At 43.7% G+C, this 25,361-nt stretch overlaps 1 protein-coding gene and 1 pseudogene across 6 annotated transcripts in view; one reads left to right on the top strand and one right to left on the bottom strand.

Annotated features, from left to right (window-relative positions):
• The window catches only part of Arhgap25 (Rho GTPase activating protein 25), an 83,793-nt gene that overhangs the window by 34,979 nt on the left and 23,453 nt on the right, over positions 1-25,361 (top strand). For 2 of the 6 annotated variants that reach the window (XM_005322095.5, XM_040271087.2), the window contains exons 2-4: positions 2,265-2,464; positions 8,683-8,770; positions 12,068-12,184. In XM_005322095.5, coding sequence (XP_005322152.1) covers positions 2,265-2,464; positions 8,683-8,770; positions 12,068-12,184 — 405 coding nt within the window. Of the gene's footprint in view, positions 1-1,948; positions 2,062-2,264; positions 2,465-4,493; positions 4,544-8,682; positions 8,771-12,067; positions 12,185-18,805; positions 20,654-25,361 lie in introns of those variants that run through there. The other 4 variants (XM_040271089.2, XM_078029083.1, XM_040271088.2 and 1 more) reach the window with 4 other exon arrangements.
• On the bottom strand, positions 13,900-15,679 carry LOC101958563 (elongation factor 1-alpha 1 pseudogene; annotated as a pseudogene).

Below are 25,361 nucleotides of genomic sequence, written 5' to 3'. Positions count from 1 at the left end.
CCTCGCTCTTCCACTTTCTCTAAAAGTTTCATGTATGAACCATACTTTTCATTTCTGTCTGCCCTCTTTCTAGGGCAGATAAGCATCTTTGCAAGGTACATGCCTGACTTGGAGAGATACAGAGCTGAAAATAGGCCTTCAAATTGCCTCCTCCCCACTGTATTCCTGCAGAAACCCTCCTGTAGTTCTTTTGGATCATTTCCACAGCCTTAGAGTAAGTGCTTAGCTCCAGTGAAAGATCTTGAAAACAGCAGATGGCTGAGGAATAAGATCTGAAATAAAGTTCTCTATTGGGTTGCCAGGAAACACTGACATGAAGCAAACCCTTTGCATGAATGTTGCCAAATTCTCATCAAAATACCATTTTTACACTAATATTGAGTATTCATACACTCTTGTGATGATGTTCATTTAGTTGGGGGCTGAGTGAAGTGCATCTGGAGACCTCTCCAGGTCCCTATGGGAAGTAAGGAGTGACTTCAGCTGGAACCCAGGTGTGAGGGTATGTTACAGGAACATGGACCCCTTGTGAGGGTCAAGAGACTGCAGTTAGGACAGAGTTCTCTGCAGACAGCACTACAGAACTGAAGGGCGGAACATTAAATAAGATGATAATTCTGAATACAATTGGAGTTAGTGGAATAAAGATTATCATTCTGTATAAAATTCTAGTATTTGAAAGTATGCCATAAACATGAATAAAAGCTGAGAATCATTGGCCTGAAAGGAGATAGAAATAAAGGAAACAAAAGCAATTGGGGAGAAATTGGCAATTCAAGGCACTAAATGTAGGAATGCAAGAAGAGAGGAAGTTTAATGATAGAGCAACATTTTGAAGAAAGAAGTTGAGGAAGCTCTCCGAAATGATCTCCGTATTTGTAGTAGGATGTAAAGTCATTTTTAACAAAATAAGAGTGACATATGCTTACCTTTGTTCAAGGACAGTGCCAAATGGTTTGTTTGTTTAATCTCCACAAATATTCCAAATAATAGGGGACTATGAGGAAAATAAGGCTCAGAGAATTTGTATAATTTATTCATGGTTAAGAAATCCAGGAAAGCAAAAACTGCTCTTTGATCAGGTGAAATGGGGGTGAGAGTGGAGCTGATGGCTTAGTTCAGCTATGTCTTGAATGTTCCAGGGACTAATAAATTCTGATCCAGGGATTGTAAAGATGGAAACTTCCTCCAGCAACCTTTGCCAGAAGAAATAAATGCAAATATTTGGTAGGAGTCAGTGTGGAGAACCAGCACAAAGTCCAGGAGCCCTGGAGCTCTAAGTGGTTTTAGAGTCATGGCTGGGAAAGAAGGAAGTTGGACATCAGAAGGAGATATTGAATGGGGACCAGAGTGATTGATTGGTGCAGGCAAGAGAGATTGGTGCAGGCAAGAAAATGAGAGACTTGCCCTGGGTGAGAGTCACCCTGGAGGCACAGGCCAAGACCCAACTGAATGGCCATGTAAAACTTTTGTGGGAAGGCAAAAGTCAGTTATACCTTGCAGTGGGTGGAGGGGTCTGGCTTCAGGTCTTCCTTCTGAGTTTTATTGGCAGTGACCACCTGACTGGAATAGTAATAGGAAGGCAATACCCAAGGCCTTTCTTTGGTTCAGCATAAAGGGCCTCTCAGTGGGCAGGGGGACAGAAGGTTCCAGCACCTCACACAGAAGGAATATCAAGGAAGTGCCAACTGCCTGAGGGGGGTCACCAGGACAGCCCTGGGGATTTTAGTGGGGTCTTCTGGACAAGGACTCCACTGGACAGTGAGGTCAGAGCTAACACCCCAGCTCTTCCTTGGAACCCGTGGCTGTGGAAGAATGCCCAGGCAGCTTCCAGAGGCAAAAGCAGCTGCGTGGAACTCACCGTGAACCCTCAGAGCGAGGCATTATTTTTTTCTCCTCTCTCTTGTCAGATACTAACTCCCACGCAGGAAAAGGAAGCACCTTTTGTCAGATGCTGCGGCCACTTCCTTTTCAGAAGGCTCCAGCCAATCTTTCGCTTTGCAGAATGCGGGGGCTGGCAGCAGCTGCTGGCCGGCGTGCGAGTCGCTGAGTCCGGCTGTGGTCAGCCGGGGCCCCTCGCTCCTCTCCCGGCCTTCGGGGGGGGGGACTTTCTTTGATCCAGATCTGGACCCTTGATCTGGACCCAGCAGTGGCTGCACCCCACTTCTCAGCCCCCTCGGGGCTTCCTCTTTTGCCTCTCCACTCGCCCTTTGCTCACTGGTTCATGTCACTCGGTCAGTCGGCCTCTCTCTTCCTCTCTATAGCTCGGTCAAGGAGCGTGATGACCGGTGAGCAGATGGCGGCCTTTCACCCGTCGTCCACCCCCAACCCCCTGGAAAGGCCCATCAAGATGGGATGGCTGAAGAAGCAGAGGTCAATCGTGAAAAACTGGCAGCAGAGGTACTTTGTGCTGAGGGCACAGCAGCTCTACTACTACAAGGACGAAGAGGACGTGAAGCCGCAGGTACCCTACGGGCATTTGTCCCCTTTAATATGACTCTCCCTCTGCAGGCGCAGAGGAGGCCGGGCTGGGGCCAGGTTAGACAGCACCTAAACTCACGTGGGCCTTCTCAATAGAGCTGCACACATATCCATCTGTGGGGAGCTTGCTTTTGCCTTTTTACTATATTCTAGATACATAAATGTAGCAAAGATGACAGGAGCACTGTCCCCAGTGCATTGCTTCCTAAGTGCATTGCTAAGTCAAGGATCCCATTGTGGTGGCAACACTGAGTCAAGGGCTCAGAGAGTTCATTTGGGCTCAGGAAAACTGATTTGGGGGCTCTTTGATTTGTTCCTTTGATCAGTATAGATTGGTCATTTGTAATGTTCGGAACATAAGGCATTGATACGTTAGCGTTCTAATGCCAGACAGTATGTTGCCGTACTGAAAATTAACCAGTGAGTGAAATGGGTAAAAATGCTGCCATATGGAGCTTAGAAAGATAGAAAATAAACATAATAAGGAAAAGTCTGTAGATTGTTAGAAAAAGATTAGTTCTAGGAGGAAAAAAATTGAATGAGTAAGGGATATGGAGAAGTTGGGGGAGGTGTTGCAATTTTAAATAGGATGGTCAGAATGGCCCTGTGAAGAGGGTGATAGCATGGGAGAGGGAGTTAGCATGGCAGATCTTGGGAAAGAGCATTCCAGGAAGAGAAGACAGCCCCGCCTAAAGGGGAGCATGGGTGACCTGTGTAGATAGTAGCAGGAGGTCATTGTGGCAGGGAGAGAGCTGGAAATGGGAACCGGAGAGGATGAGGCCAATGAATTGAGGGCTGAGGTCAGAGTTTGGGGTGGGGGATCCTGATTGTGAAGGGCACTATAGGCCTCTCTGAGGACTTGAGCATTTATATTGAGTATCACAGGTGGCATTGCAGGTTTCTGAGCAGAGAGGTGACATCTTTTAGTTTATGGCTCTGGGAACCATGCTCTAAATATGGCTCTGGGTACCATGCTCTAAAATAAATGGAGGCTGGAACAGGACACAAGGCAATCTAGGTTGGAGGCTGTGCTATTTAGAATCACAGTGGGCTAGAAGCACGTGGTCAGACTTAGGAGGTGCTTTGAAGTTAGAGTGAGCAGGGTTTCCTGATGGCATGCACAAGGCTGTAAGAGTAGGCTTAGCGATCCCAATTTTGGGGCCTAGGACTCTCTTCCTCACCTAATGGATTCTTTGTGGCCATTGTGGTGTGTGGGAGAAAGAGAAGATTCCAGATGTAAGCTGGATGTCTTGGGACAACCAGGATGCCTGGGTACCCACCTAGAGCTTTTGTCTGTGTAGGTGAATAGGTGGCCTTGACTGAAAAGAGTGAGGATAAGAATGTGTGGATATGGACAGGTGAAGCCAAAATGAAGTAGTCATTTTGGAAGAGGACAGCAGTTTTGGAAGGCAGGCTTGAGGACCAGCAGCAGATGAGCAGGACTTGGTTAACCATGCATCCCTTGATGGCTCTGAATGTTTTGAGTGTCTGTCACTCTAGAGGCTGAGGAAGGGCCCCAGAGTCCCTACCACACACTTTGTTATTGCTGGTGTCCTGTGTGTGGTAACCAGACTTCCTTTTCTTTATGAACAACTCAGACCTTAGCAGAGGTGAGCAATTTCAGGCCAAGACAGTGGTGGTTGGTGCACTGAGACAGTGTGGGAAGTTTTCCCATCTGCAGCGAGTGAGGGAAGTGTCAGTCCTCTTTGGCCATCCCAAAGCAATGGAAAGGACCGCTGGGTGACTTTTGCTTCTATGAAGTATAGAGAGTGAAAAGTACTTTATAGCAAAAGTTGTATTCTTGTCCTGGTTCCACAATTGATCATGTAATTATTTAGTTTTTCTGGGTACTTCTTTCTTCTTTTATATAATGAGACAATAATATATGGCCTTCATTTGTTCCATGATCCAATGATATGAAGCATGTGTAAGAAATTATTTTGTAAAAACAGACTAAAGCTGAAGGGTAAAATTAGTATTTGGAGGTCCTTGATTCTTACCCTTACTTCTAGGAGGAGGAAACCCAAGGCTTATCAGGATTTGGTCAGCCTGAGATAATCAGGTAAAGCTTCAAAGATGATTTATTTTTAAGAAATCTATTAAATGTAATTCACCAATGCCCTATGGCAAATTAGAAAAACTACACAGCCTCTCAACAGGTAGCTGTATAAAGCATTTGTTAAAATCTAACAATCTTTTCAGATGTAGAAAATTTAAAAATAAAGTTTTTAGAATTTCTTTGGAAGAATGAGTATATTTTACTATATATTGTCATGTGTGTTTTGATTATAAAAGTTATACATGTGCATGGTATGAAATTTGAAAAATGCAGAAAACCCAAAGAAAAAAAATTACATTTCCATCAACAAGAAATAAAAAGTTCAGCATTCCCTACACATAGACATTTGGAAAATCATCTATTGTAAATGTAAAATTAGTATAATACTACTTAATTTAAAAAATAATAATGTATCATGAATAGTGCCCCTTAATATTGACATTATTCTGTGATGTAAATCATAATAGTGGCAAAATAATGTATCAGATGGATATTCTGTATTTTATTTAACTAATTTCTTACTGTTGGGAATTTGGACTAACATCTAGGTATTATCACAAACAAGAATTAAGTGGCCATGCTTATAGGCTTCAAACACTCATAATTATTTCATTACAATAAAGAAAAATCTACTTAAAATACTATTATTGTACTGTCACTTAACATTGTTTTGGGATTCCTAGTAATGAAATGACATGAAAGTTTTACAGACATGAGCCAATTTATTAGTTAAGAGCAAAGGTACATTTCCACATTGCATTTCACACCATTTATGATTTTAGATTAAGACTTAAATGTAAAAAAATAAATTTATAAAAATACCAGATGAAGATATAGTTATCTACATGATCTTTGAGAAGCTAATGTCTTTTAGAGCACAACAAAGATACACGAGTGAAAAATTAATTTCATAAATGAAAATTATATCTTAAAAATCAGCATAATAAGATAAAATTTCAAGAAAAATTGCATGTATCTCTGATAAACAAATTTTCTTAATATTCAAAATATTTGTCCAAATCCATGAGAAAGTTCAAATGACTTAAGAGAAAATGAGCAATGATTCAAAGGGGCAATTTATCGAAGAAATACGATGGCCAGTAAACATATATTAAAAAGTTAAATCTCGCGAAAGACAAACAGTGTAAGATATTGAGATACTACTGTCCCCTTATCAAATTGGGAAGGGTTTTCTAGAAATTTTAGTGAATCAGGCCTAGGAAACAGGAATCCTGATGCACAGCTAATGGAAATGAGAATTCAAACAACCTTTCTGGAGGGTATTTTTGTCTTTAAAATGTACAAACCTTTTGACCCACATTTCTGAGTGTAGGAATTTAAACTCACAGGTAATTTTCTGTCAGTGGTGTGCTGGTGAATACTTAACAACAGGCTCTCTGATGGGAAAGTTGACTTGTGTGTGGTATTCACCAACTTCTGTGGTGCAGATATTCCTATCGTGATTGATTCAAACCACCAATATGTGACTGACCTCAAGAAGAGCTGTGAGACAGCACCATGTTATACACATTTCCACCACACAGATAACTACAAATGAAAATAACCGCCACAACAGAAATAACAGTCAAATATAGTAAGTTATTAGGGAGTAATAAAGTTTGAGTGAATCTTTATTAAAATATTTGATCGCAGGTTCGTATGGTTTAGGCCTTCCTCATGGCTGTATTTGGCAGCTGGCTCAAGTTCCTGAAATGACAGTTCTCATGAACCAGTAGCAGCTGACTCTAGCATCTCACTGCCATATCTGTCACCCCTGCTTCGATGCTGCAGGACTTGTGGCCTCAAAACCCTTATACCCTTCCCCTATCTTTACATAGAGTCTACCCTAGTCAACTTGCAAAGTGGGTGAAAGTGGTTATAGGCAGCTTGGGCCCTTCCCTTTTTGGGACAGCTTCTTCCTCATCAGTGTCCCCACCCTCACCCCAACTGGTGTCTCTTCCTGCACCCTATCTTTTTTATCCATTTACGATATTGAAGGGTCTCTCCTGCTCGGTCTGAGGAAAGATCCAGAGATTTATAATTTATGCCTTGGAGTGAATAAGTTCAACTCTTCTAGCAGGTGGGACTTGTAAATAAGGCCTTATTTTATAATTCTGGAATCACACTGACCAAGATCTGAATCATCATTTTCTTATGAACTAGCTTGTGATCTTGGGTCCACTCATTAACCTCTCTAAGCTTTATTTCCTCATCTCTGCAGTGGGGGAAAATACTAGATTTTCTAATACTCAGTATTAGAAATCATAGATTTCTTGTGAAAATTACATGTGCTAATATATTCAGGGAAATCAGATAGGTGTCTGGCACCTAGTAACTGCTCGGTAAATAGCATATATTTATTTAGTATTTTATTTCTACTATTTTCTGTTGAAATGATTCGGAGTACCAGTTGACAGTCTAGAGAGGCAGTTCACTCTGAACTTGACTTTCCTTCCCTTCCTAGCAGTTGTTCCTTCCTGTCTAAAAGCAACAGGGACTTTTGTTCTGGTGCTATAACTCATCAGAAGTAGCCAAGCGGCAACACAACCTCAAGGTCATTTTTCTGAAGGCATTGATGTGATTGACTAAAGATGGTGAAGATCATGTGAATGGAGGTTATTTTTAAGTAATAAAATCAGAGGAACGTTAAGGAATTACAGAATTCCATTTTATAGACAGATATCTTTTTATTTTCTCTCTCCCCTCCTGCTTCTCATTCTCCCTCTCTACCACCACCAGCTCCTCCTTCTCCTCCTCCTTTTCTTTTTCTGACTTAGTTTTAGACATCTTTATTTCCTGACCCTCAAAAAACACTCATTCTTTCAGGCTCCTGAGTTGCTCTTATTTCTGAGATTTTCTGAAGACTCTTCACACTTATAGCTTTCTGGCTCACCTGTCTTCTTCCTTTTTTTTTTTTTTTTTTTAAAAAAATAAAGAAACATGAGTCTTCTTAGAGGTATTACTTTCAACATCCAGTGAGATGTAAGTTACAAATAATTAACTCCATTAAAATTAGCTATATCACTTTGTGTAGTCCTTTATCTTTTCCTAGTGCCAGTCTCCTTGCCTGCAAAATAGAAGTCATAAGTCTTGCCATGCTCTTGATCTGGAGCTGTGGTGGGGATCTAGTGAGATTTTTAAAAAAAAAAAAATTTTTTTTTAGTTGTAGTTGGACACAATACCTTTATTATTTATTTATTTTTATGTGGTGCTGAGGATCGAACCCATTGCTTCACATGGTCTAGGCAGGTGTTCATCCACCGAGCTATAGCACCAGCCCATCTAGTGAGACTTTGTGTATGAAAGTGCACTGCAGGTGATAATGCACCAGGCTCACACACACGGTGGCATTGACTTGTTTTTGTGAAAATGCGTCTGTGTCTCTGAGGTCACTGAATCTCCTCCTCTTCCTCCTCCATGGATCCAGGGGTAGGGTGGAGGGTTAAGCTGTTTGTTCCCTACCATCTCAGTTGCGATGGTTGGGGGCACTGACTTTGAACTCGCTTCTGGGATGTACTACCATTATGACATTTACCAGCCCTGAGTAGGCAAATTACAGAATCTTTCTCATCCTCCAGTTTCTTTGTTTGCAAAATGTGCATAATGATGTCTTTCTTGGAGGACTGCCAGAGGAACTAAATGAATCAGACATTCAAGGTGATTAACAAAGGCCAGGCACCTGGGTGGCCCTTCTCATTGACCGCTGCTATTAAATTCCCCTTCAAAAGGCACCTGCGCTTCCATCCTATTGACCCCTCTGGTGGCCTGGCAAGTAGTATGGTCCCACTGGTGTCCGCCATTGCCTTCACAAGGATCATGTGTCTTATATGACCATGAAGTTGGGTCTTAGAAAGGTGGAATGTGGCAAATATTGGTGATGATACCCTCTCAGCACATTCTCCCAGCTGGACCTCGACCTTCTCTTTCTAGGAACCTAGCTTGCTGTCAGATTGCTGCCACTTAATTTGACCAAGGCCTGAAGAGCAAAAGGGCCCCCATTAATATCTGGATGCCACCTTTCCCGTTCCTCTCTACCTGCCTGCCTCCTCGTCCCATCATTATTATCCCATCTGTTCTTTAATTTTAGCTCATAGGGGATAAAATTTCTGCTTATCTTAAAGGTCTGACTTTGGATCTTTCAGGGTTGCATGTATCTACCAGGAAGTACCATCAAAGAGATTGCCTCAAACCCAGAAGAAGCCGGGAAGTTTGTCTTTGAAGTCATTCCAGGTAGGTGCCAAATGGTTAGACAGAGGTGTTTTTATATTCCCATTTGACTTCTGGATCCTAGAAGTCAAGATTTTATTCAGTGAGTCCTTCACCAACTAACCAGTCATCCTGTTAATAACATAGAGGATCCTCATGTAGTTTGTAAGCCTATCCAAGTTGGTCAACTAGCATCAAGGGCCTGAGTAATGCACTAAGTGGGTGCTCATTCAGCTCAATTCTGTAAGCACCTTGTGAGTGTACTTGGAGCTAGATACTGTCCCAAGCCCTGAGGCCCTCATGTGGACAGTGGATCATCCTGTAACCATTAAAAGTAGCTCAGCCTAGAAGGTGAGTGGAACATTAAAATTAACAGTTGAAATATAAATGAACCATGTTAAATGGCCCTTTAGGAGGGTTAAAAATGATGGGAAGTCAGCAGTCTCATGCAACTCAAGAGGACCTAATGAGAAATGACAACTTGCTGCACATAGCACTTGGCACATGCTAGGTGTTGCATGTCATTTGTTGTACACTTGAGCTGTATGATGGAGGATCCTCTTCCCAAGCCAGAGTTACCATCCTTAAATGCATTGGAAGCAAGGGTGGTTTGGCTCAGACTCCTGAATCTACTCCACTGAGGCTGCTTTTCCCTATCTCTTGCCTCTGTGCCAGCCCCAGTCCCTTGAGTTGTCAAGACCGCCCACTTGGCTGTGCTGTGTTGCTGCTCTGGCAGGGGAGCTTACAAGTTCCCAGAATGCCCTTTTCCTTAATCCCACTTGCACAAGGCAGCTGTGTGCATAGAACAGGACACTGATGGAGAAGGAGGCATAGCAGAAAGGGTAGAAGTGCCCAGTCTAGAACCAGCCTGCCCAGGTCCAGATCCTGATGCTGCCACTTAAAATTTGTGTAACAAGCCTCTGTTTCTTTATCCATAAATGGGGACAGTGATCATGACGATGAGGATTAAGTAGAGAAATCCATATGAAACACTTGGTACAGGGTCTGGTATATAGTAGTGTCATGTAAGTGCAGAGACATTTTGAGGATAACTAGAGAGAATTATAATACAGAGAAAGATCCTAACACCAGCTATGATTCGAGAAAATGAAGAAAAAAAAAGTCTGAGTCCCAGGGTGGTTCCCTCATGGGCACACCCTTGCTTTTTGGTTTGAAGATCTAGCTTCCTTTCTTCCTCCTCAGAAGAAGAGCTTGCTTTTTGTCTCTCCTCCCTTTTTGGGAAAATCCCACCCTTTCCTCTTAAAACCTCTTTTGTTCTTAGAATCCCTTTCCCCAGTGAAATTTGTGGGACACAGTCATCCATGGGAACACCTTTCCCAAAGCCTGAGCTTTCAACTCAGAAAGCTCTATTGAGAGCTTCCCCTGAAATTCACTGTGGGCTTTGCACCAAAGTCCAGTTCCCTAGAAGATTGCTCTGTGGGGGCAGGAGGAAGGTCTGTCCTCTCTTGGTCATTCATGCTCACAGCAGTTTCCTAGACTGCTGGGGGAATTCTTGGATAGATTCATATTCATTCTCTCCCCCCAACACACACTTCATAACAACAAATAATTCTAAAGCGGTAGTAAGGTAGGAAACCATTTTTCTATAGCCACCACTGTCCCCAAGGCTCCACCCAACCTAAAGTGAGATAGCTTTTTATGCTGCGAATTTTCAGATTTTTCTCTTCAATGCAGAGAATTTTCAGTTCCTCTTTTTATGCTCCTTTTGTACATGGCAATTCTCGAGGGCCAATGCTGGCGTAAGACATGAGCTTTATAATCAGGGCCATCTCTCTGGGATCAGCAGTTTTAGTCATACAAGGTTCAGAGAGAAGCCTTTAATTGTTGTTAGGCTATTATTTTTAAAATGTGAGGCAGGCAACAATTTAGATCTTGCCTTGAGTTTGGCAGTGACCATCTGGGCATCTTTGGATCTTTGGGCTTTAATTTTATTATTTATAAAACAGAAATAATACAACTCCTCATTTTATTTCAAAGGGACATTTTGGTACCTAGGGTATCTTTCAGTTCTTCCCCAAGCACGTTTTACTTTTCATTTTACTTTTGGAAACACCCAGATCGTAGGATTTTTTCTGAATGGCCAAGGCTTTCACAAACTGACCCTTCAGGTCAGAAAAACTGATGATCTGATGAAAAGATATCCCAAAGGGAGAAAAAATGAGAGGCTTGTGACATTTCACTAACTTCAGACCAGAACCAAAGGGGAATTTGAAAGTCTTTTGTTGCCTGTAGGAAAATACAGGTCTGGACAAAACATAGCAATAGAATAGGCTCTCTCTGAGGGACATGGCCTGACACTGTGAGAATAACAGGTTAAGGTTTACAAGGCTATTTTGAAAGATGACAGTATCCTATAATTGAAAAGGATTACTATTACTTTCTTGTCCCTTCTAAAGCCTTTTTTTTTTTAGCCAACTAAAGAAAATTCCAGTTGTAGATTCCTGCTTATAAGAAGGCTCATGGAAGATGTTAAAATTCTAGTCCCAGATCTGTACTAACTACATGGTCTACAACCTAAGTCTAATAGGTTTACTAGGTTAATACCCATCCTTTCCCTCTTTTACCCTTCTCTCCTGATTTTCCTTTTTCTATCACTTTCCCCCATTCTTTCCTTTGGTCTCCCTCTGTACCATCTTTGCCTCCATATCGTTTCACCCTTTTGAGAACACCAAACTCAAGAATATTACGTATGTCTGTATCTTAGGTTTAAATTGAAAATGGTAAAGAAAGTCCTAACAAACTTCATACGTTTACTACTAAATATTGAGAACTTACCATTTGCAAAGTTTTATACAATCAAGAGAACAGTGATCTGAACAGGAAGTAGTGATTTTGCTAAAAAGTCACACTTATATTCATTGTCGCTCCCACCTAAGGTTACTGTCCCCTTCCAATTTCCCACAATTGAGCTCTGAGCTAGCTTAGGGAAGTACCCATGATTGACATAATGACCTGAAGACTCCAGACTTGTTGGGTTGATCCTGTCTCTAATGCTGAACTTGTATGGTGAACTTCCTCTTTATTTTAGTAGGATTAGCATCTGTCTTCTGTGGAAGCAGCTCTAGGCGGAAACCATCCCAATTGCAAACCATGGTGTTTAATTATTTTTCTGTAGAATTAGAATTTCTGCAAAAAGCATAAGAGTGCATGGAGATCCAGTCCCAATGGGATCTTGGAGAATGCCTTATGTTATTTGACTGATAGAAGGAATCTGTGCAGGTTCAGCTTCCTTTCCTTCTTTTACTTATAGTTCCTCCCCTACCACTCTAAGAACTTCATGTGTTCTACTTTTCCCTCCAGCCCCATGGGACCAGAATCGCATGGGACAGGACTCCTATGTCCTCATGGCCAGCTCGCAGGCAGAGATGGAGGAGTGGGTTAAATTCCTCAGGAGAGTTGCTGGCACACCTTCTGGAGGTAAGGGACCAGGCTCTCCTGGGCAAGTATCTGTGGCATCTCAGGCATGAAGAGGAAGTAGCTCCCAATGTGATCCCTCCTTGAAACAGTGGTTCAAGGGAGACAACCAGAGAACAATGCTGAGACCATGGTCATGGCCAAGTCCTCTGCTGAATGTGAAAGAAAAGAGGGTTGAGAGCATTTAGCTTTTCTCTTGGGTCAACTCCAGATCAACTGTAGGGATGGCAAGTCCTTTGCATTGATCATCAAATGGGTGTGATGCCCTAAAGCATCTCCAGAGAGGAGACTCTCTGGGCCAAAGCACTCCCATCTGTGAAATGAGTGGGTTGGTTCAGCTGACCCAGGGTTCCTCGCAGCACTAACCCACATGGAACCTATGGATCTGCCCAGTTATGGGACTTATGGGACCCAAGAGGGCTGACAGCAAGAGCTGTAACAAGCTAATCCGCACAGGAAAATAGAGCTGCTGTCCGAAATAGGAGCAGTCAGACTGGAGGTCTTGCAGGTACATGGTGAATTCTGCATTCAACACTTCTCTGTGTTACATGATTCGAGTGTTTGAGCTCTCTGGGAATTTTATTGATATTTCCACACCAGAGAAGTATCTCGTCTGCAAAATAACCAACAACAGCAGCAGCAGCAAAAACTGATGCAGAAAACTTCTAAAATCAATAAGCACACGAACCTAGTGTGTTTTCTCTTTTCTATAAAAATATGAGAGAATTGATATGGATGAACTCACAAGACACAATTTTCTCCAACTTTTTAGGGACACTCGGAATTGTGTCAACTTCAGGACCTCTGTAGAAAAATATAATTATTTCTTGACTAATTTCTTCTTATTTCAGAAATCATTAATGGAAGCTTTCAGGGTTTTAGTAAACATTGATTTGATTACCCAAAGGATTCTTCCACAAGTTTTAAGAACACCATAATAATTTTATGGAAATTTGAAAAAAAAAATACCCCTTAAACCATGAGAGGTACTTTAAGGTTTGTTTTAAATGTATACAAACTTTTAAAAATATCTTTATTTTATATTTATGTGGTGCTGAGGATCGAACCCAGTGCCTCATGCATGCCAGCTGAGTGCTTTACCTCTGAGCCACAGCCCCAGCCCCAGTACACAAACATTTTTCAGGATGATAAACATAAGATATATGCAATTTGGTATCTTTTATTTTATAACTTAAAAATTTCTCCATGGTCCTGTCTTTTTTTGTTTCCTAATTAAACTTTATTTAAAGGGATCTTAAAATTCTATGACAGATTTTTGGTCAAGTTTTTTCCATTAAAAAGTAAAAGTAAAGACTGGGTGTGGAGGCCTATACCTTGTAATCCCAGCAGTTCAGGAGGCTGAGGCAGGAGGATCTCGAGTTCAAAGCCAGCCTCGGCCACTTAGCAAGGTGCTAAGCAACTCAGTGACACCTGTCTCTAAATAAAATACAAAAATTTTTAAAAAGGGTTGGGGATGTGGCTAAGTGATTAAGTGCCTTGAGTTTAATACTTGGTACTCCCCCCCAAAAAATACTGATTTAAAAACTAATAACTTAAAACACACACACACACACACACACACACACACACTCTGGCCCCCAGAACATTCTCCTTTCCTTCTGAAGGCTTTATGATGCATTGCCGTCATTAGCCAGTCTTTTACTATGATACTTAAAGGGCTGATTGAGACAAACAATTCTGAGATGGTTCTCCCACTGTATATTAAATATATTTTCGTATTTATTGAACAAATATTTAATGTTAGGGGTGGCATTCATTTAACTACCTGAGCTTTCTGGGAAGATGTAGTGGCCTTGCCAGCTCCAATAGCCTCTGTCCATGCTTTGATGTCATCCACAGCGACTGTCAGTCTCGTATCACAAAGCAGCAAAAGAACCCAGAGTAGGATAGTGAGAGAAGCTGGACACACATGGCCTGCCTGGAACCATATCAATGATAGAAGCATCACCAGATTTTAAGAATTTAGGGTCATCTTCTTTCTTCTTACTAGAATGGCAATTTATCTTTTCTTTCAGCTCTGCACAGTTGTTGGCAATGTTAGCTGTGACAGTGCCATCCATGAGCAAGGCTGGTACTGAGTTGGCCTGGATGATTCAGGATGATCACCCAAACAGTGAAGCCAACTGCTTCCCCTGTTGGGTCACTTTTGCTGTCACCGGCAGTGTTGCCATCACAAACATCATTTTTTTGGGGGGGGGCGTGTTCAGAACTGGGTATTGAACCCAGGGATGCTTAACCACTAAGCTACATCCCCAGCCCTTTTTTGTACATTACTAAGAGACAGAGTCTCATTGAGTTGCTTAGAGCCTCACTAAGTTTGCTGAGGCTGGCTTTGTACTCATGATTCTCCTGCCTCAGCCTCCTGAGCTGCTGGAATTACAGGCTGGGGCTGCTGTGCCCAGCTCCACAAACATTTTGGACAGACACATTCTTGACATTGAAGTCTGTTTTGTCCCCAGCTTCACTCAAAGCCTCATGGTGCATTTCAACAGACTTTACCTCAGTTGTGACATTGTGACATTACAAAAGTGACCTCCATGTCAGGTTTGGGAACAGCAGTCTCCACTCAGCCCTTGAGGACTGCACCTATCTCACCAATGTTGTAGACGACCTAGAGGGGCAGACACAAAGGCTCATGACTTGGACATGTTGATGGCAGGATTCAATCCAAACTCGGGCAGAGTGGTTCCACTGGCAGTGCCAACTTTGTGGGTGGCTTTCCATGCATATCAACACTTAGCTCCAGCATGTTGTCACCATTCCAACCAGAAATTGGCCCAAATGCTACTGTGTTGGGGTTGTAGCCAGATTTCTTAGTATGGGTGCTGACTTCCTTAATAATTTTTTTCATCTCTCTTCTGGCTGTGGATGGCTCAGTGGGATTCGTCTTGTTAACACCAACAATTGTTTGTTCATACCCAGTGTGTAAGCCGGAAGGGCATGCTCAGGGTTCTTCTCATTCTCAGAGATGTCAACTTCAAATTCACCAACACCAACAGCAATAATCAGGATAGCACAGTCAGCTGAGATGCATCTGTCATAGGGTTTCTGTTAGAGTCTCTATGTCCTGGGGCATCGAGATAGTCTTGTAACACTTGCACCATGGTCTCATATTTCCAGGGGACATGTCAAGGGTGATACAAAGCTCATGCTCAGCTCTCAGTGTATCCAAGACCCAGGCATACCCAAAGGAGCCTCTCCCATCTGAGCAGCCTCCTTTACAAAATTTCCAATGGTTCTTTTGGTAGATCCCACCATATTTGTAGACCAGATGGCCGGTAGTGGTGGACTTTGCTGGAATCTACATGTTCGATGACAACAATGTTAATATGAATCTTTTCCTTTCCCATTTTGGCTCTGATTTAGTGGTGGTTTTCACAACGTGTTCCTGTGGCAAACCTGATGTGAAAAAGGATCTTAATTGATACATTTCAGGGATTATTTGGAAAGAAATCATATATGATGACATTAAACAACACAGAGGGACTTACCAGGCAGATAGAGGAGCTACTCATAGAAACCAGAAGCAGAAACTGTGAAGGGGCCTGACAAAAGCCAGGGGTGAGGGATGCAGTGTGGAACTGAGCTTTATCCTGTCGGTTTCTCTGGCAACATGCAGTTTCTCCTGCTTTTCTCTGCAAATCTGCCTGTTTTCATCTAGTGGGCATGGACGTGCATCTGCTTGTCCCAAGTATTGCCATGCCAACCCAGCATTCTTTCGCTTCTCCCACAAGCACAGTTTCATCCTAAACAGTCCCATTACAAACTGAGAAAAAAAACCTGCCTGTGTCAGCTAAGGTCCAGAGTTCATTTGTGGTTCCAAGACCTGGGGTGGCAGGCAGCTCTGGCTCCAACCCACCAGCAAGGGCTTTGAGAAAAAATAAAATGTACCCTGAATGGGACAGCTAAACTCAAGAGTGCCTGCCCAACCATCTATATCCTGTAGCAGAAAGAGTTACATAGTTTTGTTAACCATTTCCCAGGCCCTAAACACCTTTTTTTTTTTTTTAAAAAAAAAAAAAAAAAAAAAAACCATGCTAAGGGATAAGACAAGGATTTTTATGTATTAAAGCTTGATTATATGCTGTTTCAGCCTGCATAATCTTAGCTGTGACCTTCCTTCTTGCCTTAGATCATATTATTTCAAGCCCTGTTGACATTTTCTGCTTTCCCCAGTGCAGGGCTTATCGGGCTGTCCCCATTGACCAGGACAGCCAGTGTTGCCTAAATATGCACCTGCTCTGAGTCGAAATGCTGTCGACACACTTTCACCAGGATCTATGCCTTTTGCGATGCTTGACTGAGCCTTGCTATGGTGACTTGCTGCACTTTGTCCGAGTACACAGGGGACTTCTACCCCCACCCCCCACCCCAAGGCCGCCACCCTGAGAAGCAAATCAAGCATAAGTCCTGTAGGTGGTGGAAAGTCCAGGGGAGCGGAAGCCAGAGCACATCACTTCTTACTAATTCAGAGATCAGTGTTGGTTCTGATGCGGCATCTTGGGTATTTTTAAAGTCACCTAGTGAACCAGAATCATAGATCCCAGCCTAAGAAGGCATTTTAAGACAGCAGAGTCCCATCTAAGGCCACTGGGCAAATCAGATACTTGTTCTTTCTATTCCTAAGTCAGGGAACTTCAGTTCTAAGGGAATAAATGGCCTGTCCAAGGGGTGGGGCAAGGGGTAGGGCCAAGGTTTCTTTGCACAGTACCACTTGTAAAGCACACCTAGATCCACAGGACATGTTCCCCAAGCTTTTTGAAGTCACTGAGATGTTTTGATGTCATCTCTTTTTAGCCCTTCGTGAAATTGTGTGGCTTTTCTTTTTTTAGCACTAGGGAGCTGCCCACTACCTTCACTACTTCCTCCCCCTGGAGAAAGAAACCTTTTTTGTCCAAATTTCAGCCATAGCTTCCAAACATCTCCACACCCTCACCCCTGCTCCCTGCAGTCCGTTGTCATTCAGACGGGGTAAGCCTGTTGAACCTGTCACATCAAGGTTCTGTTCTGTTCAACACTGGCTGATAGCTTCTTTCTTACTCAGGGTAAGAGTTAAAAGCCTTATACTGACTCATGGGGTACCTGGTTACCTCTCTGTTCTTGTTTTCCAGAATGATCTTCCATACTATTTGTCTCCAGCTACACCTGCCTCTTCTCACACTCGAGGCATGCTCCTGCCTCAGGACCCTCTGCCCGGCATCCTCTTGTCCTGGGTGGCTACGTGGCTGGCTTCTTTACCTTCATCAGGTCCTTGCTCAAAGATCACCTCAGGAGGCCTTCTCCTGACCATTCTATTTAACCCTTGACCCTTTCTTCCCTTCCTCCAACCCTCCCTATCACTCTGTTCTTCATTTTTCTCTTTAGCATGTACTCCTTTCTGACAAGCTAAATATTGTACTCATTTTCTTTTGCTCATAGTTAGTTTCTTTAGCAGGAATTGTTTTTCTCTATATTGGTCAGTAGTGTATCCCAGAGTCTTAGCAGTGTCTGACATAGCAAGTGCTCAATAAATAGTTATTAAATGAAATGAAATGAAAGGCTGCCTCTTCCCATAGTGTCACTTTCTACTCCCCTAGGCTGTCCTCTCTGTTGAATGATGATCAGCTCTTCTGACCCCTCCCTCTGGAATTTTCTCCTTCTAAGCAGTCCATGGATGAGTTTGGATGAATCTCTCTATGGTTCAAAGACTCCTTTAGAAAATCTGATAAAAGCTATGGAAACTCCTGGAATGATAACTAGACACAAACAATTTTTTTCTCGACAGCAAAATATTTTACAGACAACTATAGCCCATCTGTATACCCCAGGTAGTGAATCTTAATATTAAATTAGAAAAGTCACTCTGGTAATAATCCTGCAGAGCTGACTCCTCTTCCTGCCCCCAATTCCCTTTTGGCTCCTTTATCCCTTGACTAGAGAAATGGCCATGAGGTGTCCACAGCTCTCCCAACTTTCTCCTAGCCTCTCCTGCCTGGGAGCTGGCTCTGGAGCTTCCTTGAACCTTGGAGAATGGCACCTCGCTGTTCAGCCTTCTCTGTAGGCAAGCTCGTCATAATCCTCTTGCTGGAAAGTTTAGACCAACTCTTCTCCCAGGAAATTCTGATTACAATTCCAAGTAATATTATATTATAATAATATATTCCCTAATATAAGTAGGAGAAAGGGAATAGAGTCAATCACATCTCAACTTCTGTCAACGTGTCCCAGTCTGGCTCTGCCTGTTTTCCCCAAACTACCCCCTTCTATGCTTTCTCTGGATTCCTGCATTGAAACCTGGTTTCTGTTGCCAGTTTTTATTAATCCAGGCTGCTTTTACGGCTTCCTCTTGACACTAGCCATCTCAAGTTTAGTTCAGGTCACTGCTGGGCACGGAAGTAGTGCATTAAATTGTTCATAGTTCTGTTCTGCTCCAGTTGTGGGCATTGGGGCAGGTCCTGTGTTCTCAGCACCTTTGTGATTTTGCCAGAATAAGGCATATAATATAGTATGTAAATATCAGATTGTTCTCTGGCTTAAGTACCTTTTCTTTCTCTAATTCTTTTAGGTTCTCTGCATCCTTAAGAGCAGGATTTCACAACTTACCACAGTTTAGCCTGTGGCATAAGCTGCCTCTGTGATTCACCGTTCTTCCATGTGATCTCGTCCTTTCTCTCTAGCTGAAGTGAATATTAAAATAAATGATTTATACTTGTTTCACCTAATTCCCTTGTCTCACCTTCATCCAGCTCCTAACTTAAGTTAGATACTTGTTTATTTATTTATTCAACAACTATTTCTTGAGCGCATGCGTCATGCCAACCATGGTGCCTGCCCCAGGGGTTCAACGGTAACAAAGGAAGAGAGGAGAGAGAAAAAAAGAAAACAAAAATCCCTTCTTACAAGGTGCTTTCAGTCTACTAGTAGGCACAAAAATCAATCAAAAAAGTGAAGGAAAAAATACAAAATTACACCTGGAAAAAAAATACATGGTGGTATATGGAAAAAAATATGAGTATTTGTCAAGAAGGTAAAGAAAGGCATCCCTAAGCTAGTGATGAGACTAGCCAGGCAGAGAAGGGGGGACAAGGAATGGCATCTCAGAGGGAGTGGCATGTGCAAAAGTCCTATGACAGGAGAACAAACTCTGAAGGACAGGGAAGGTGGTAACAGCAGAGATGGTTTGGTCAAGGATGTTGACCTTCATCCTAGGACCAACAGGTAGCCATTGGGAGGTTTCAAGTAAGAAGGTGAGACAGTCAGATTATATTTAAAAGATCATTCTAGTTGCTTTGTCAAGAATGGCTTGAGGGTTGGGGATTGAGCTCAGTTGGTAGAGTGCTTGCCTTGCACAGGGCCCTGGGTTCAATCCCCAGCACAGCAAAAAAAAAAAAAAAAAAAAAAAAAAAGAATGACTTGAACCAAAGGTCTCAGATCCGAATAAAGGCAGGAGACTAAATGGGAAAGTCAGGCTGTCATCTGGGCAAGAGAAGCATGGACAAGAGTGGTGGCCATGGAGATGGAGAGAGTGAAACAGGTTCACCCAACATTCTGCAAGAAATATTGTCAGGATGCGGGAGTGGATTTAACATGGAGGGAGAAGGTGGTGTCGAAGCTGAGTCCTCCATTCTTGAACTGTGACTGCTGGAGGGGTGAACATTAGGTTGGCACTGTGAGACTGCCCCGGGGCCTTTCCTAGCAACCTCACTCCTGCCTGTTCCTCTGTGTCACTGAGAGTCCACTCTTGGCCTCCTGGGTTTATCTGTTCGGTTGCTGTACTGTGGGTTTCATCTTCTCTGTGGGGGTGGGAGAGCATGTTGGTCTACCCAACAGCCCACTTCCAAGAGCATTGTCTCTGAGCCACGTGCAACTCTGAAAGCATTTCCAGGGAAGGGTGGGCTGGCTTCATAAATGCTAAGTGAAATTCTGTGTTCCTGCCAGACACTTTGATATATGGAGCAATGCTGGTAAGCGTCTGGGCTTTTCTTCTTTTCTTCTTCTTCTTCTTTTTTTTTTTTTTAATCCATCTCTGAGCTGTCCCCTGAATTGGCTGTTGACAATTAGCTGCTAAGTAAAAGGAGGCACTTATTTTTATTGCAGCACCGACAGCTTTATGTTGACTCTTTAAAAGCCACAGGTCCTGTGTGTAAAGGTGAGTGAGGAGGGGAGTGGTGTGGGAATCAGGGCCAGGAGGGCCGGGGCAGGTGCAAACAGATCCCGTGGTTTCCGTATGGGACTCAGAGCCTGAGCAGTGTTTGCAAGCATGTGCTGATCTGGAAAGGAAAAGGGACGGTTCTTCCAACACTCGGAGGAAAGGAGGCCTGGGGCTGTCTTGTCAGAGGCTCTGAGTCCTCGGTGCCGCCATGCCTCATATTCCCAGGATGCCGCGGTGGGAACTGGACTGTGGCTTTCCTGTCCTGGCGCTGCTCTCTTGCTGGGATTTCAAGAGGAAAACCCCTGGTCTCCGAAAGAAAGGTATTTCTTCCTATTTTGTGATTCGATTCTTCTGCCAGAAGATATACTTTTTTACTGTCTTATCAGGGATGGGGGATGCCCCTGGATCTGAGCCACTGGGACACGGGGACCAGTGCTGGGATGGCAGGTGGGGGTGGGGGAAAGACTGTCCTCAGGGTCTGGGGGTTTGCAGGGGGTGGGATATTTGAGTGATGACAAATAAAGAATGAGATTGGGAGGGAGGTGACAGCTGATCTTTCCATCTTTAGTTCCCCAAATCACGTCAGGGTCCTGGTGTTTTCTAGCCCAAATTGGGACTGGGAGATGGAGCTGAGGATGGAGGATGTGCTGTGTACAGAGACTGGGCAGTTGTCCAGTCTGTGGTAATGAGATGTCACCCGCCTGTGGTTGTTCAGGGTCGGGTGGGTGCCTTCTGTCCAAAGCCGTTAGGTCTGGAGGGCTGGAGAGGAACAAGATGGACATAATGGAACGGAAATGGGATGGCACGGGATGGCCAGAGGACTGTGGAATATGCACCAAGAATCTCCACCCCTTAGTCCCTCCCCTTGAGACTTGATGGTATCTGAAATTTTATTCTATAGACTTTAAACAAAAGGAATTAAAGCAGTAAATATAGGCCCACAGAGTAACTCTGACCTAAAGATAAAATTCTTCATCTGAGTCTCAGTTTCTTCATCTGTAAAATGGAACACTTTGTGGGGCTCGGCAAGGACCAAACTAGACAGCACACATGGAAACATCTGAGGCAGTTCCCAGCACAAAATTAACTTAAAGTGGCCAATTATGAGGATCATGATATTACTTTTAGCAATTAAAATAATTCTATCACGTAGAGCAATTATAATTAATGAAATGTTATAATGGTTAGGATGGAAATGCCTATGTAATGGTGACTGGCTCAAAGTGGTGATGACTTCTGAGTAGGAGTTGATCAGACCCCTATCCTGCTGCCAGAGGGTAGTCAGCATGAAGCACCAGTCCCCTGAAAGAGTGGGTCCAGCCTACTAGGGCATGACACAAAAGTGGCAGCCTGGGACTTGCCTCTTCTTGGCGTGGAGAATGGTCTTGGAATAACTCCTGCCCCGATGTCTTCTTCCTTCAATGGCCTCTTCCTGTTTTCTTCTTGGGCTTTTCTCTGTTTATCTGTTTTCCCACATTTAGGCTTTTTCACGTCCACTCAGAATCAAAGGGTAGAGATAAGGGTCTAGAGATCAGAAATCAGTACTATTCAGGCTTGGGTCTTTAGAGTTCCACTGAAATTTTGGATTCCAGACTCCTCATGTGTGATCTGAGTTGAAGAAGGACAAAACCTGATCTAGACAAACTAAAAGTAACAAGAATGTTCTTTGTCTCGTGGAAGAAGAGGCTCTGTGGTCCTAATGTAGCCCACAGTGGTGAGTTCTGGCTGGAGGAAAGAGCTTCAACTCATTTCTAGGCTGGAGATGTAGAGTTTGGAGTCTTTAAATATGTGTGATATTTATGAGATTATGAGGAAGTTCATGAAAATGGGGACGGGAAGCCCTAGAATACTCTGGCATTTGGGGGACGGTGAGAAAGGACCAATGATCTGGGGAGGCTGAGAGGGAACAGCCAATGAGATAAATGAGGAACTGAGAGACAGTGGTGTACCCAAGGCCACATGAGCAAGCGTCTTGAGGAGAGGGAGTGATTTGCTTTGTCATCTGCTGCTAACAGCAGCTGAGTTGAGGCCTGGACATTTGACTCCTGGGCTTAGAGCTATAAAGGCCATTGATCTCCAGACAAGAGCAGGTTTGGAGAAGTGCTGAATAGAGAAGGGGTGGAGACCCAGAGGAATGGGAGGCAGCAGGTAGAAATAGCTCTTGGTGGTCTGGTCCATCACGTGCCAATTTCTGTGCCAGGAGATAAAAATAGATGGTGAGCCAGACAAGCCGTCTGCCTTTGAGGAGCCCACAGTCCAGTGGAAGGGAAAGATGTTTAAATAAATCATCATAAAACTACAGGAGAGGCCATAAAAACAGAGGTATGCATCGGGAGCTCCATTAGCCCAGAGGAAGGAGTGACCAGATCCCTTTGAAGAAACATCTAAACTCAGAAAGATTGGGTTTCCAGGTAGGGGATAGGAGGAATGGCATTAGCACAAGAGTTTTTAAGCACAAAGATCACCTTTCATTCTTTCTAACATAATCTCCAGCCACCAAGGAGCCTGGCACGAGGTCAGATGCTCAGTTGGCATTTGCTGAATGATTTTGTGAATTCTGGTAGAAGGATTTTTCTAGAAACAGAACTGCAAAAGAAACCCTTGTAGGCTGGGCGCTGTGGCACACTCCTGTCATCTCAGCAATTTGGGAGGTTGAGGCAGAATGATAGTGAGTTCAAAGCCAGCCTCAGCAACTTGGTGAGGCCCTAAGCAACTCAGCCAGATCCTGTCTCTAAATAAACTACAAAAAAAAAAAAAAAGACTGGGGATATGACTCAGTGGCTAAGGGCCCTGGGTTTGATCCTTGGTACTAAAAAAAAAAAAAAAATAGAAAAGAAAGAAAGGAAGAAAGCAACCATTGCAGGAATGATGTAGATGTCAGCATCAAGAATAGAAAGTTGTTTGAAGCATATGTAGGATGGGATCCGTATTGGGGGAAAGAAAGGTAGTATGGCTAATTCTAATGCTTGGAATTTTGTTCATCAGGCTATTTGGGTGCAGGTCGTTCATGTAAGAGCTGAGTAGGAGATTATTCTTTCATAAATTGACAAAGACCTAAGCTAACATAGGCTCTCTATATCAAAAGAATATAATTTATATTATAAAGATTAAGTCCCAGAGGAGATGGAAGGGATGGAGCAGACAGTTCAGGAGAGCGTCACTCAGGAAGACAGAACCCTTCCTTCCCCTGAGAGGACAGGGACAGAAGTGGAGGAAGGAAAGAGAGGCAGGACCGGGGGTGAGGGAGTACACTCGTCTTCTCCATTTGGAGACATAGGGACAGAGGAGACAAGGTTACCTACTGACACAGAGGGGAGGGAAGGGGTGGTGAGCTCAGGGGGGTGACGACAATTTGGAACCAAGGTCTTAGAAAGATTGGGATTATAAATTTCCAGGAGATGGCAATGGCTTGTTCCTCATGGCTCCCAGGGGCCTGATGAAAGTGTGGGGAAGGTTGTGGGAACTGGCACAGTGGGCATGTTGGAGGGAAAAGTAATGTTGGGAAGTGAATTTCCTGGTGAGAACAACTCAGAGTGTATGGACGAGTGGAGGCCGGACACAGCAAGGCTGATGGTCTCCGCTGAGGAGAAAGCCTGACTTCTCATCCTTATATTATGTTTGGGTGTTCCCCCAGGTGAGTCCTGAAGACTCCTGGAGCCCAAGTTTTAACTGCTCCAGAAGACATCTGCCAGGCCCCCTAAGGGCCGGCCACTCTCTGGACCTCACAAAAAAAAACTCCTCAAAGGGAATTTCCCAAATACCATGGGGTCTGTTTTAAGTCAGATCATTTTAATCGTGTCCTTCTCATTTGGTGGAACTCTCTCTTCACCTCCTTCCACAGACAAACAGAAACCTAATTCTGTTGATGGACATTCTCTGGTTGTCTCTGGCCATTTTTTGTGTGGTCCCCTCATTTCCATAACTGGATGGTAAGCTCGTAGAAAGCAAGAATCAGGTCCTACATGTCTGCAGAGATGCCTGCTAAGGTTTCAACTAAAGAAATGCCAAAATACTTGCTCAAGGATAAGTTAATTTATTAAGTAATTCAGCAGAATTTGCATCTGCCTTGTGCCAGACTTCATGCTAAATGTTGGGGACAAAACGAGACCCTCCCCCTGCTCCTGGCCTCAGGGGGCTTCTGATCTCCTGCAGCACATAGGCTCGGTGTAGGAAGGAATGGGACATTCGAGAAGGGAGGCAGATGCACAGAGTAGGGATGTGGACTGTCTAGCCGGGAGACTTGCCAGCAGAGACCAGCCCTATTTGAGAGGGGCCAGGGGAAACACACAGAATCCATCAGACAGGGAAGGGAGAGAACAGGCTGGGCAGCCAGAAGAGACTGTCCAAGGACACGGAGACTGGAGAGCACTGTGTTTTGGGAACATCAGGGTGAGGTGCCTTTGGGGCATGACAGTAAGTCACACCAAAAATGTTGGTGGGTGCCAGGCCAACCTGAGGAATGCCAGCCTTGGCTTTCACACTTGTACCACAGGACTATTTAATCTAAGTCTCACTGAAATGCAGTGAGACAGACAGCAGCCCAGACCATCTGGTTGGGATTAGACCCAACATTCTCACCTTCCAGCACTTGGGACATGATGAGGGGTGGGGCTCCGAGGAGGTCCTAGGTTTGGAGGAGCAAACTGAAGACCGCTGCTGTGGCAATTGGAGAACTAAATGATTATTCAAGCCCAGTGGAATGTTGTTGCTCGGGTAGAGCAGTGATTCAGGAAGGTAGGGAGCAGGAGGGTTTTGAAAATGGTAAAAAGAAGAAACTGTGGCAGTTTGACTGCAGTGAAGGCCAGGAGGACATAGAAAGTTTGAGAGAGCCTGGTGTAGCTCTTTATAGGTAGAATCCACCTTAATTAGACTCGCGATAGAGCATTTCAGCCAGAGATAGAATCATGAGGAGAACCTAGGATCTTTGCAAACCAGTGTCCTGGGGATTGAAGTGCCAGGGTGAGCAGAGTCCTGGTTGTAAAAGAAGTAGGACCAGGCAAGACAGAACTGAAGCCACGGCCTGTCTTC

Source organism: Ictidomys tridecemlineatus, chromosome 12 (genome assembly GCF_052094955.1).
Source record: "Ictidomys tridecemlineatus isolate mIctTri1 chromosome 12, mIctTri1.hap1, whole genome shotgun sequence".
NCBI lineage: Eukaryota > Metazoa > Chordata > Mammalia > Rodentia > Sciuridae > Ictidomys > Ictidomys tridecemlineatus.
The sequence above is the reverse complement of the archived record's forward strand: the minus strand, read 5'-3'. Positions and strand labels throughout refer to the sequence as shown.